Below are 13,638 nucleotides of genomic sequence, written 5' to 3' on the forward strand. Positions count from 1 at the left end.
TGGATTTGAATCCAGGTTTTCCTCTGGGTCTAGTGCTGGGGTTTAGAGCTTAAGGTCACCTCATTGGTGGTCCTAAAGGTCTATTACTATTTTTCCTGCAGGAGGATAGGACTAAACTTAAGAGTCTCTTTGAACTTTCCAAAATGTATTCTCCAAGATGACAGACATTCGACTTCCTGGAGGACGTCATTGGTTGACCAAGATGCTAATGATGGCATTTGTTCCCAGGGGATCTGTATCCCTGTGGATCCTCCAGTCATTGAGGTTGGACACTGCTTCCCACAGACTTTCTATTGAGCTGAAGGTGACCTCGGGCTTCATCTTGTCCATGAAGTCCATGCTCCTCGTTGGGCTCGGGATGCTGCATGGGACATTCCTGGCTGGCTTTATTTTCTCCCAAAGGTAGGGCACAGACATGGCATGGAAGGCAGGGAGTGCCCACACCTCCTGATGCTCAAGGAGAAGGAGCTCTTGGTGATGTTGAGTCAGAAGCAGATCCTTGAAGAGTTAGGGAGGCACCCCATGGGCAGGAGGCAAATGTGAAGCCACGGGAACCCCAAAGGCCCAGGTCTCCTAAAAGACGTGGCGGCAGCTTTACTAAAATGTCTGCCCCTGTGCCTGGTGCCATGAACGAATGAATGAATGAACAAATGGATGGATCCCGCCCCAGTGTGTATAGAGGGGTGTACGGGACTAAAAAGGGGAGACAGGTAAGAAATCACACAGACAATCATCTCTGATCCGGCACAGAATGAGGAGCCCAAGTCCAAAAGCATCTGAAAAACATGGTCAATTTATTGGAAGCCTCCCTCTCTAGTCTAGACGCCCCTCAGAGGGTGAGCATGACCTTCGGCCGGAGGCCCAGTGTGCGCACATACACATTCAAAAGCCTTCATTTCCCAAAGCAGCCCCCACTCCTCCTCACCCCTGTGCCCCCCACCCTCCAAGGGAGAAATACACAGCCATTATCGGGACCCTCCTTCCCCATTCCTTCATTAGAGCTTTCATAGGCTGACACCACACGTGACGCGCCTCGGTCCTCGGGCATCCCTTTTGGCCAGGACTTGGGAGAAATCAGATCTCGTGACTCTAGCAGGGGAAGTCCCTGATGTCCCCCAGCACGGTGCATGTGGGCAGCAAGGCAGTGCCGGGCTCCCTGGACCCCCTGTCACAACCTAAGCTCTGGCTACTGTAGGCCAGAGGCCCAGAGCTCAGGCTCCATCCGCCTCCTATCAAATCAGAACAGCTGGGGGCCCACTGGGCCCTCAAACTGCCTGGGCTACAGGCTCTGTGCTGGCTGGGTGGTGGGTGGTGGGCACCTGCCCACCGTAACAAGGCACTGATGGGGGAAGGAAGGCAACTTAGCAGCAGGTTCATTTGTGGGATGCCCAGTCAAAGTGGACACTGGGCAAGGGGTGTGCCTCCCCTCCTTGCACACTCTCCAGCCCTTCAGGCAAGCTAGCCCCTGGGGAAGGGCAGGCAGGATGGCCCAGAACCTCCGAGACAAAGCAAAAAAGTCTGTGCTTTCCTTAGAGAGGTGGGTGCCCAGCCCCGGAGGAAGCATCCGGCAGCCTCGCCCCCTCCCCACAAAGGGAATCTTGAAGATCCTGATGCACCCCGAGCCAGGATGAGACTTCATTTCTCCTAAAAAATCATCCCTCTCTAAGAATAATTCCCATGAATGTCCCTAGTGATTTGGTATTTGCTGTCCTGAGAACAATTTTTTCCTCTTCATTTAGAAAAATGAAAAAAAAAAAAAAGTCTCCCGATCCCCTTGTGGGCAGCCAGGCGGGAAGCCGGGCCAGAGCCGCCGGCTTTCCCTGCAGCCCCCTCTGGATCTGGGTCCCCAAGTCTGTCCCCTTTCCTCGGTCATGACGGATCCTTAATGAGGAACCAGACTGGTAGTTTTACAAAAAAGTCTGCAGACGGTGTCCCCACGAGGCCCGGGGCCCATGGGCCAGGCAGCAAAGGCGCTTCGAGCCAAAGCAAACACACCAGTGCCCAGCGCAAGGCGGGCGGACATCTCTGCATGAAAACGCCACACGGATGCCCTTTATTTAGAGGTCTGAGGGGCTGCCTGCTCTTCCAGGCCCGCAGAGACGCCCGGGGGGGGGAGCCTGGCGGGGGCTCCGAGGAGCGGCCAGTGGCTGCCGCCGGACACTCCCAGGCCGCTGGCACGTCCTCTCCCGGGCCGGACTGTGTCTGGCCCCACGCATCCCCCGGTCAGGTGGAGGCCGGGCTCTCCATGGTGGCTAGGAGATGGGCAATCTGGGCCCTGTCCGCAGGGCTGATGTGCTGGGTCATGTGGATCACACAGTCCACGGCGACCTCGGGGTTCTCCTGAACCAGCCTGAAGAAGAGGAATGAGAGTGCTGGGATCAGGGGGCCGCCCGCCCCCCGAAGTGGGTGGTGACTGCAGAGCTGGCCAAGCTGAAAGGGGCTGGGGGGGGGCTGGCCGAGCTTCAGGGGAGTATGTGAGGGGCTGCCTGAGCCGGAAAGGGCCGGGCAGGGATCTGGCAGAGCTTGGGAGGGCGAGCAGGGGGTGGGCACCGTGGCAGAAAGGCTGTGGAAGGGGAGTCAGGGGGGAACTAGGGAGGCAGGTCTGGATTCCAAGGCTGTGAGGGTGGAACAGATCCACACTGAGGGGGAGCTTCCCTCCCCTGGGGGCTGGGCGCCATCTTGGGGAGACCCTCATTCAGAGGGCTTGTGCACTGCACAAATGCCCTCAGTCTGGGCCTTCACATGCCGCAAACTCAGGGGAGGCCCAAAGGTGGACGTGTCCACAGGCAGGAGCTGTGGTTCAGGCCCTGGGGGGGGGGAGGAGGGAGAGGAAGGGGAGGAGGAAGAGGGGGAGGAGGAAGAGGGGGAGGAGGAAGAGGGGGAGGAGGAAGAGGGGGAGGAGGAAGAGGGGGAGGAGGAAGGAGGAAGAAAGGGGAAGAAGAAAGAGACAAGGGAGGAAGGGAGGAGGAAAAGACCAGGGGAGAGGGAGGAGGAAGAAGAGGGGGAGGGGAAGGAAGAGAAGAGGAGGAAGCTGACTGGAGAGGGCAGGCCGCTCACCCTCGGATGGTCTTGAGGACCGAGTCCCGCTTCAGGCACTTGATGTTCTCCCGAATGGCGGAGTGCAGGCCGTCCTCCTGCTGCAGGTGCTTCTCCAGCCACTCCACCACCACCTGGTTGTTGTCCCAGAGGTATCCCTGCGGAGACAGGACAAGGCTCAGCGGGAGGCGGAGGGAGGTGGGTGGGCGGGGCCTCTGGACGGCGCGGCCCGAGCTGACTCAGAGCCCAGAGGCCTCTGGGGACTTTTCTGAAACTTTAGCCTCGGCTCCGGGAGTGACGTTGGGGGGAGGGGGGGCTGCTCTGGAGACCGTGGAGAGGCCTGGCCAGTATTAAAGAGATCAAATACTTCCTGGGGGCAAGCACCGTGTGCCCCCCCCCTCCACCATGGAGGGGATGCAAAATTTTCACGAGCCCCAGGGGTGCAAGGAGGCCCCGCCCAGAGCGGAGGCGGGAGGTCCTCCAGTCCCTCCTCGCACCCATCTGCCCCGCCCCCTTCAAAGAGTGAATCCTCCCAAGGGACTCTAAACAGGGAGGAGAGAATCAGTGGGGGAGGGGGGCTGCCCATATGTCCTCCCAGAGCCACCAGGGGTAGACCCTTTGAGCCGGAGCCCGCCCCCAAAGAGCCCCGCCCCCCACGCTCTGCCGGAAGCAGCCCGGAGCCCCTTCTCGAGGCCGGGAGCTTTAGCCAGTTCTAGACCCAAGGCGGAAAGAACCTTCACGGCCCCCTCGGTCTCCATGAACCAGCGGCGCAGCATGGACTGGATGTGCACGTGGCTGAGCTCGCCGTTGGCCTGCAGGATCTTGTTCTTGACGATGTCCTCGAGGAGGAGGCGGCGGAGGCGCCAGTACAGGAATGTGCGCGACGTTTTCCACTCGAGAATATCCTGCAAAGGGAGCCGGGCCCTGAGTGCAGCGGGTCCTGGGAGAGAAGGTGGGGGAGCGCGGGGGGAGGGGAGGCCGGGGGCGGGAGGGGAGGCCAGGGGCGGGAGGGGAGGGGAGGCTGGGCCCCAGTGCTGACATTCTGGGTGCTGAAGGCCAGTTTTATACCCAGTGAAAAATGGCCTCTGGGAGTTTCCACATTAAAGTGTAATTCAACAACGAAAGAAAGATCTCATAGGAAAATGCTGCCTCAAGGGGGCTGAGGGGTTCTCGGGGGCCTCTCCAGGGACCTCCTCGCTTTGTCTGCACCCCCCGGCCCTACCCCCATCACCGCTTCCCTGACCATCAGGTGGAACACCACACCCCTCCTGCCCAAGGAGCAAAGGACGCTGGGAAACTCCCTTAACTGAAATGACGCCTTTCTCCTGCATCCTCCCTGGCGTGTCATGGAGGTCAGCAAACTGCACTGCCACCTGATGGTAGACAGGTAACAGGTGCTCTTCCCGTGCTCGCAGCTTGCTCTCCAGGTCCTTCCGGTCCTTTTCTGGCAGATCTTCGGCCCCTGTGGCTCCAAGGAGACAACAAGGTTCCAGTCAGCTCCACTACCCAGGGAGGGAAGGGCGGGAAGGAAGGAGGGAAAGGAAGAGGTAGAAAGGAAAAGAAAGGAAGGAAGGAGAGAAAGAGAGGGAAAGAAAGAGGGAAGGGGGAAAGGAAAGAGGGAGGGAGGGAGGGAAGGAGGGAAGGAGGGAAGGAAGGAAAGGAGGAGGGAGGGAAAGAAGGGAGAAAAGGAAGGAAGGAGAGAGGGAGAGAAGAGCACGGCTCTCTCTGACTCACCCAGCTGTTCCACCAATTTCATGTAAATGCTGTCAATCCTCCTCATGGTTTTTATCAAGTCTTTTTTCCGGAACTTGATCTCCACGGTTCCTTCAGGTTCCAAAACCCCGCCTCTGAAGAAACAAGAGCCACTTGGGTAGATATCCTAACTATTACCCGGTACCTCGTTGGGGGAGTCTGGAAAGTGGGGGTCTTTGGGAAGAATTCCATCCTGGGAGGCAGGAGATCTGGGGCCTGACCCTAGAAAAAGTGACGGCATTGTCCATCAGGACCTGCTCCCTTCTCAGTTTTTGGCAGTCAAACTCCCAGCCTATCGGTGCAGAGACTGCTCTGCCCAGAGGTATCTAAAATCCCTTCATTTTTAGACCAGAAGGCTCTCTCCATTCCCACCTTTCTCACTCTCTTTGCTGCACAGGACACTGTGACCACCCTCTCCTCCTAGATCAGGAGTGGTTCTTCGAGGGCTATTTGTATGTCTATATCATTATTCATGGGTTATACAAAATTATCAACTTGTGAAATTCAAGCAGTGGATGATTGTTCCCCACCCCTGTCCCAGATCCTCTTCAAACAATATGCATTTATTAAGCCACTAACAGCTCTGTACTGCACACTGAACACTCAAAAGTACAAAGACAAACATGCAAAAGAACCTGTTATATACAAAAATATTTATAGCAGCTCTCTTGTCAGGACAAAGAATTGGAAACTGGGGGGATGCCTGTGAAATCGGGGATTGGCTGAATAAAGTGTGGTATGCGGTTGTCATGGAACATTATTGTTTTGTGGGAAATGATGAGCAGGATGCTCCAGAAACCGTCTGGAAAGCCCTGCATGAACAAAGTGAAATACATGTATACAAAGTAACAGCAATGTTCTGGGATGACCAGTTATGAGAAACTTTGTTATTCTCAGCAGTTCAATGGGTCACGACTACTCTGAAGGAGTAGAAGAATCCTATCCATACCTAGTGAAAAAACTGATGATGTCTGAATACAGATTGAAGCATATTTTTTAACTTTTTCTCCTCTTGAGTTTTTTTTTTTTGGGGGGAAATCTTTTCTTTTCAATATGACTTGTAAGGATTGGGAAACTTTTCATTCCTTTACTATTTGGGTCTTGACCCGTCTCATAGCCGGCTTAAGTCTTCTTATCTATATCATGCTTCCTAAATGGGAGAGTCCCTAAGATTCTGTCTTGGGACCCCTTCTCCTTCTCTCCTCCACACTGGGAGACCTCACTAGCTCCCACAGGTTCCACTGTCACCTCCATATAATCTTAAGTTTTTCCTCTCCCATCTCCAGTTCCCTATTGGATATTTCCAATTTGATGTCTATGGACTCAACACGTCCAAAACAGGACTTAGATTTTCTCCTTAGTCCACCGCTCTTCCTGATCATCTCCTAGGTTGATCATCTCAGCGTTCTCCCCTGCTCCCTCTTTTCCCTCACCTGTCATGTCCAATCGCTGTCCAAATCTGATATCTCACCACTTAATGGCTGCCATCTTTGTTCAGACTCTCTTCACTGAATTCTTGCTTCCCTGCCTCAAGTCTCCATTCCAACCCAAACTCCCCACAATTACCAAAGCCATGCTTCTCAAGTCCAAGGCTAGACAGACACTCAATGAACTTCTGTGGCTCTTTATTTCCTCTAGGATAAAATAGGCTGTTGAAGGCCTTTAGACTCTTGATCCAAACCATCTTCTCCAGATTTTTTTTGTATTACTACTCCCTGGACTGCATTTTATGGTCTAGCCCATTTTTCTATCTGGGATATCCTGTTTCCACATCTGGAAATCCAGATTTAAGTCTCAGAATGTGCTGATCTCTCCAACATCCGATGTCTTTCCTTCCCATGCTGCCTTGTATTTATTTTGCATTTTTCTGTTTATATTTCTATACGTGCATTTATCTCATTCTTCCTCCACTCTAACATAAGCTCCCTGAGAGTAGGAACTGTTTTATTTTTGTCCTTGCCCTCCAGCACCCAGCACAGTGCCTGGCACACTGGATAGTCAATAAAGGCTTAGTGATACAAGGGCCTGGCTCTGTCATTCTCGAGCTGCATGATCAGGACCTCACACCCAATAAGAATGTTAGGTTAGATAGTCTTCCCTTGAATGAACGAATGAACGAATGAAAAAGCACCAACTGCATGCTTCCCAAGGCAAAGACAGACCTGGCCCTTTGGGAGTCCATATTCTAATAGGAGGCAACATGAAAGGCCAAATCTGTTCCTCCAAATTATCTTAAATTTACTGGGGCACTTAGTTTGTTTGTTTACATAGGTCCTTCAATAGAATATCGAGGAGGGAGAACATTGTCTTTATGTCCCCATTGCCTAGATAAATGCCTTGCAAACAGTAGGTGCTTAATAATGCTTATTAATTCTCTGATGGAAAAAAATGACAACAGAAGCCAGAGGTAGCATGAGCATGGGAGTAGCCCCCACCGCTATTTTATGCATCTGTCCCTATTGCCAAGAAGAGCTGGAATTATAAAATGTCAGAGCTGGAAAAGAGACCTTAGAACAGGTAAGGATGGAAGGATTCTGTGTCAGATGAAGAAACTGAACTGGGACCCTCAAATACATTAAGTAAGCACCTATAATGGACTATAGAAGATGCTGGGAAAACTAGCAAATTTCAGTTAGACACAGTCCTTGTCTTCAGGAAGTTGAATGTCAAATAGAAAACTGAGTCTGTCACAGTCAGAGCCAGGATGAGGATCCTGATTCTGAGGCGAGGGTTCCTGACACAATCCCCTATTGTTGGTGATGGAACCAGCCAGCCCAGTGTTCATTAATGCCGATTACTCCTTAGGACAATGGTTTAAGCTGGTAGTGTTTGGGTCTTTCTGCCCTTGGTTGGTGCTACAAAAAGGCTGGGACCTGAGAGGAGCCCAGAGGAAAGGCTCCAGAGCCCCTAGGAACATGCTCACCTGCTCTCCTTGTCCGCGTACATCTCCATGCACAGAGGGTTGATGGTTGGGTCAATGACCACCCAGGAGCCTCCTCGGAGCTCAGCGTATGGAGGGATGTAGATGAGGATGGGCTGCTTGTACTGTCTGAGACCATCTACTATATAAGCTCCAAACTTCAACACCTGGTCATACATGTCTGGAGATTGAAGGGCCCCCCACCCCCAGCCCGGCCAGCTTGGTTATCCAGAGCCTGGAGAGACGCCTCCGACAGGAAGAGCTCTCCATCTGCCCCGCCCCTACCTCACCCTCCTCATCCTCCTTTTCCTGTAGCACAATAATAGGACCCCAAGATTTAGAGGGACAGGTTATTTAGGAATCATTTCAAGTCCCAGCTCTGGAGCTAGGCTTCTAGGACCTAAATTCCAGCTCAATGAATTCTGGGTGAGTCACTCTACTTGAATGTTTCCTTAACTGTTAAATAAATCTTGCTAACTTTCATGTCAGTGAAGCATTTATAAACAACACAGTCTTGTGATACACAGATGCACAGCCAGGGCTTCTTCCATGAGGACTCCCAGCTGCCTTGGAAGACCTCACAGGACCTTCTCTGGCTCTCTCATTCTTTGCCAAATTAAGCAAAGCCTCAGTTAGTCACCAAAGACAAGGAGGCCCAAGAATTCTAAGAACACAAGAACCCCAAGCCTTCTCTCTAGATGAAGGCCATCCCAGCCTCACCTGCCTCAGGGAGGACCAGATGAGAGAAGAGACACAGGAATACTTCAGGGAATTATTCCTGGGTCAATGACAATAGATTGTCATTATCCCTTCTTAAAATTCCCAGAACAAGGAGAATATTTGAGTTAAATTAGTACATAAAGTGCCTGAAGGAAGGGATGACTTCAATTTTTGTTCTTGTATCACCAAAGACTGAGATACAGTAGGTGTCTAATACTTGTTGATTGATAGAGTAGGACCCAAACTTTTCTTCCCATTTACCTAATGCTTTGTATAAAGTACACATATTCCCTCATTTGATTCTCACAAAAATCTTCGAAGGTAGATCAAATAGATATTCCCATTTTAAAGATGGAAAAACTGAGGCTTAAAAAAGTGCAGTGAGTGACCAACCCAAAGTCCCATAGCTAAGAGGGGTTGAACCTGGCTTCGGGCCCCACTTTCAATGATCACACCCCGATGCCATTCACATGTTTGCCTGGACTTGCTCCTTTTACTTCCCTCCTTACCCTTCATGCCCCCAGAAAATCCTCTCCAGTTGGCAAAGATCATCAGAGGCAATTTCTCCCGGTTGAAATCCTTGATGGCTTGGGCAGTTTTAAAGGCAGAGTCTGGAAACCACACCTGTCCTGCCTGTTGGATTATCTGTCAAAGATGGAAAGAGGATTTAGACCACTTCTGGAAAAGGAAACTTCGCTGGGTGGAGGTTACCTAGGCCAGTTACCATAGCAGGCTGATGTAAGAATCTCCCCCATAAATAAAAAGCATTTCTGTGTGTGATGACGAAGGCTCAAGGCCAAAGCTGAACACCAGTCTTTCCTTCAGCCTCCCAGTTGGCATCTTTTTGCCTGAAATCTCTCCTCTCTCTAAGCTGTTGTCCATAGAACTGCCCAAGTGGTCTTCATTCAGCACAGATGGGATTCCATCAGCCCTACTCAAGCCTTAGTGGCTCCCATTACCCCAAGGATCAGCTATAGACGTCCCCTCGTGACTTTCAAAGCCTTTCCCAATTGGTCTCCATGCACATAGTGGCCAAGCCAAACTGTCCTTCCTGCTGGCCTTTGCACAGCCATGACTGGAATGCCCTCTCCTTGGCTCCACCTCTTGGAACCTCAGCTTTCCTTCCACTCTCAGCTCAAATAGCTTTTCCCCCTCCTTAATCACCTTGTATTTATTTTGTATATTCACATAAATGGATATGCCTCTTCTGATGGAAGATAATCTCTCTGAAGGCAAGAACTGGTTAGTTTTTATCCAGTGCTTGACATATAGTAGGTGCTTAATAAATGCTTGTTGCCCTGACTGCTTGTACTTGTACAGGTCTTTATTTTTCAGAGCCTTTTTCACATGTTACTTCCTCTAATCCTTTTGCAGCTTTGGGAAATTGGGATTGTCAGGAATTATTTGTCCTAAATCACTAGGCTGGTAAGTGGCAAGGCTTAACCAGGGACAGGAAACCCAAGGGTACTGACTGTTGCTCTGGTGTTCTGCTCCCCCCGGAAATAGTAAGGGGAAAGTTTTGATGGGGAGTCATTTACTTATTAGTTCCTAGCAGCATTGTGAGAACGGAGTAATGCCATTAAGCATCTCTAACATCATCATCACCACCATAACCCACCCACATGGTCACCACCATCATCAATATCACCATCACCATCATGGTCATCAATATCACTAGCAGCAGCAGCACCACAGCCACCATCATCATCATCATCATCACCATCCCCAACACCATCATTATCACCAGTACCTTTACCATCACCATCATTGTTATCATCACTATCATCATCATCAACATCAACATCACCCTGATCAATATCACCCTGATGAATATCACTGTCATCAACATCAACATCAACCTGATCAATATCACCATCACTGTCATCAGTATCATCATTATCATCAATATCATCACCATCACCAACATCATCGTCATCAATATCATCACCATCACTACAATTTCCATCATCATCATATCCATCCCTAAAACATCACCCCCAGCAGCAGCAGCCTCAGAAAAACAAGGTTCTATTTCTTTCCCTCAGGATGACCCAGGAGCTTTGTACCACCGCCCCATAATGTGAATGGAGAGCAGAAGCCATCTCGGTTTTTGTCCCTGTGCCCACAACACAGAACGTGGCACAGAGTAAGCACCCAACTGGCTTCTTGCTGATTGACACGCCTGTACAATGTAAAAAGGCAAGAGCTGTTCACGGGAAGGTCTCATGTTCTCTGGGGATCTGACAGAATCATCTGGACTTTGAGAGATCCAGATTTGGGAAGGAAAGACCAATCTGGGGAAGGTGAAGTCCTTGGGGGGGTGGGGATTTTTGGAGTAAAAGTGTCAGACACTGGAACTGCTACTATTGGACCATTCCTCCCCCTGAGTCCTGCTCAGCTGACCCCTTCAGATCTTTCCCCCTTCTTCCCATGCTCACCTTGGCTTCAGAATCCAGGTTAGCGGGATCAGCGGGGACCACCATCTCCACGGTCCGCGTCTCCACGGCTATCACCCCGACAGGAATTCCCCCCAACCTGGAAGACATATGGCTACATGAGCCCACTGGGGGAAGGGGTCCTTCTGACTGCCACAATTAGGGATTCTTTATTTTTGAGGCAATTGGGTTTAAGTGACTTGCCCAGGGTCACACAGCTAGGACATGTAAATGCCTGAGGCCAGATTTGAACTCAGGTCCTCCTGACTTCAGGGTTGGTACTCTATCCACTGCGCCCCCTAGCTGCCCCTAAAATCCCAAATTCTTTGGGAAGCTTTTCCCAGGCCTTCTTAATTCTAGTGCCTTCTCCATTCCCAGTTGATTCTGTCCATAGCTCATCTGAACAGTTAGTACACATCTGTCTACATGCTGTTTTCTCATCAGGGAATTCCCGGAGGACAGGGTCTTTCTTTGTCATACTAGAAGTTAGCCTGGCAAATAGTAGGTGCTTAATAGATGCTTCCTATTCAACTCTAACAAGACCACTGACAAGAGTGTGTCTGGGGTAGCCAGGCTGGTAACTGAGAGGGCATGATCAGGCAGGTGGGGGCACACTCCAAGGAGGATCCCTGAGATTTTAATCTGCCCCTAGGACACCTCAAAGGGAGGACAGAAGCTCTGAAAGGTGGTCACCATATTCCTAGGCTGTGGTAGAAAAGATGGTCATGGAGGGTAAACTAAGGAGAGCTCAGGAGTCTCCGTTCTAGGGTTCTAGGACAAATTCCACAAGAAAGTCATCAAAGGATCATTCCAGAAGCATCTAAAGTAATAATCTGGGTCCAGGGAAAACCATCCCCTGCCTGGGAAGACAGGAACAAAGATCAAGAGCCGCCCCCCCCAAATTCACAGAACTGGAGAGCTTCCCTAATACCCTGTTGTTTTCTACAGCATCCATCCAGTCTCTCCCTGAGAGTCTCCACTGACAGGGAGATCACTACCTTCCGAGCAAACCGTTTTGGCCAGACCAGACCAGAAAGACGTTGCCAAGTAGGAATTCATCTTTCTGTAACTTCTGTCTACTTATTGGTCCTGATTAGGGATCGTCTGTTCCAACTGAGGAGTGACTAAAAGGGAACAGATTCATCGAACCCTGCATCTGGCCCACATTTCACCTCAGCCCACCCTGAAGACCTGCCACCTCCCCTGCGGTTTTGGCCCAGTCACCGAACCAGTCCCACAGAGGGGCAGTGACAGCAGAGCCATGGCTCCGCTTGCCAGTCCTGGGACCCCCGAACCCAGCCTGCCTCCCCTGGCTGCCATTGCTGAGAGGTCTCGCCCCTTCTTGAAGTCAGGAACCTTCTAATTGTACCTGTATCCCTGTACTGAACACAAGGAGATGAGTCAATGCCTTTTCATTCACCCCTGCCCTTTCCCCTCTGGGTCAGAGGGGCTCATCTCCCCCGCTTTTCACCCCTAGCTTTTTCTTGGCCGGGAAAGACGCTCGTGGCGAGGGTGGTGTCCCATCCAGAGGGAATTACCTTGCTCGGCCGGTCACCACGGTTTGGGCCCAAGGCTCCATGATCTCCTTGAAGCTGTTCTGGTCAAAGAAGCCGCTTTGCCAGGCTCCCTTCACAGCTGGAGAAGAGAAGGAGAGAGGCTCGAGCTCCAGAGGCTGCTCTTTCCAAGATCGGGGCCACCAACGGACTGAGAAGTTCCCCGACCCCCCCCCTACACAACTGCTTTTCTAGACCACTAATCTTCCTTCCTTCCCAAGTGTCACTGGAACCACAAAAATAGAACCCCAAATTGGGAGATTATCATTCATCACCTACTATCTCCTCATTATGGGCCAGAGCCCCAGATCCAATTTTGGTCCTGCAACTTATTAATTATAAATAACTACCTCTCTCTGTGACTCAGTTTCCTTCTTTGTAAAAAGATGGTCTAAAGCTTCTTCTGACTTTAAATTCTGAGTCCTCACCAGCCGTCCCTCCCATCCCTTTGAGGTGTGATTTCATGATGGGGATATTAGCCTTTTTGTCCTTTCATGAGAGATAAGGCTGAAAATGAAAATATCTCCAAGGAAGGATTTAAATTTTCACTCAGGGCCAAATGTAGCATGGAAGGGAGGGAGGGAGGATCCATCATTTTCGGCTGTTTTTTTTTTTTGTCTTTAGAAGCTGAAGGGACTAGACAGAAAGATTCCCCCGGCTCCTCCCGATGACCCTCTCACCGAGGGTCCTTTTCCCAGAGGAAGGAGAGAAAATCAAGTAATTCACCACTAAGTGAGGAGAGAGAATCACACTTGAAGAGGGGAGACTGGAGCCCCTGGGACCAAGAATGAGAATAATCCTGAGCACCATTTGCATGAATTTTTTAGGGTTTCAAAACACTTTCCTCCCATGATCCTGAGGCAAGTCAGTAAAGCATCGTCATGTGGGGGAACCAAGCTCAGAGGACACAGGAATCACCCACAGCAAAGTTGCGTCCAGGCCATAAATGGAACCCTGCTCTCTTGACTCTCAGTTCAGAAATTTTCCACCAAATTGGTGAACTTCACCAATAGACAATTCCCTTGACTACTTGCACAATTTAAACTGAAAACACAAGCAGGTGATTCCTTTCTCCAGATATTTTTATTTAAAATAGAGGAGAATGCTGTGTTCTGACTTGTGTCCCATGTTGGGAATGGGACTGGGACTCTGCCTTTCATGCTCCCAGCCGCCAGAATCATGACCTCAGCATTGGTCTCCTGCTCCCCTTCTAGGGCAAGGA

General features: G+C 50.8%; 1 protein-coding gene across 10 annotated transcripts in view; it reads right to left on the reverse strand.

Annotated features, from left to right (window-relative positions):
- Positions 1 to 775: 775 nt before the first annotated feature.
- Positions 776 to 13,638, reverse strand: part of ACACB (acetyl-CoA carboxylase beta) — a 127,030-nt gene continuing 114,167 nt past the window's right edge. For 8 of the 10 annotated variants that reach the window (XM_074295570.1, XM_074295540.1, XM_074295580.1 and 5 more), the window contains 9 exons: positions 12,402 to 12,498; positions 10,867 to 10,963; positions 8,938 to 9,073; positions 7,712 to 7,889; positions 4,771 to 4,883; positions 4,344 to 4,504; positions 3,771 to 3,941; positions 3,058 to 3,194; positions 776 to 2,350 (listed from right to left, as the gene is read on the reverse strand). In XM_074295570.1, coding sequence (XP_074151671.1) covers positions 2,224 to 2,350; positions 3,058 to 3,194; positions 3,771 to 3,941; positions 4,344 to 4,504; positions 4,771 to 4,883; positions 7,712 to 7,889; positions 8,938 to 9,073; positions 10,867 to 10,963; positions 12,402 to 12,498 — 1,217 coding nt within the window. In that variant the 3' untranslated portion in view covers positions 776 to 2,223. The remainder of the gene's footprint in view (positions 2,351 to 3,057; positions 3,195 to 3,770; positions 3,942 to 4,343; positions 4,505 to 4,770; positions 4,884 to 7,711; positions 7,890 to 8,937; positions 9,074 to 10,866; positions 10,964 to 12,401; positions 12,499 to 13,638) is intronic. The other 2 variants (XM_074295608.1, XM_074295590.1) reach the window with 1 other exon arrangement.

Source organism: Sminthopsis crassicaudata, chromosome 1 (genome assembly GCF_048593235.1).
Source record: "Sminthopsis crassicaudata isolate SCR6 chromosome 1, ASM4859323v1, whole genome shotgun sequence".
Classification (NCBI taxonomy): domain Eukaryota; kingdom Metazoa; phylum Chordata; class Mammalia; order Dasyuromorphia; family Dasyuridae; genus Sminthopsis; species Sminthopsis crassicaudata.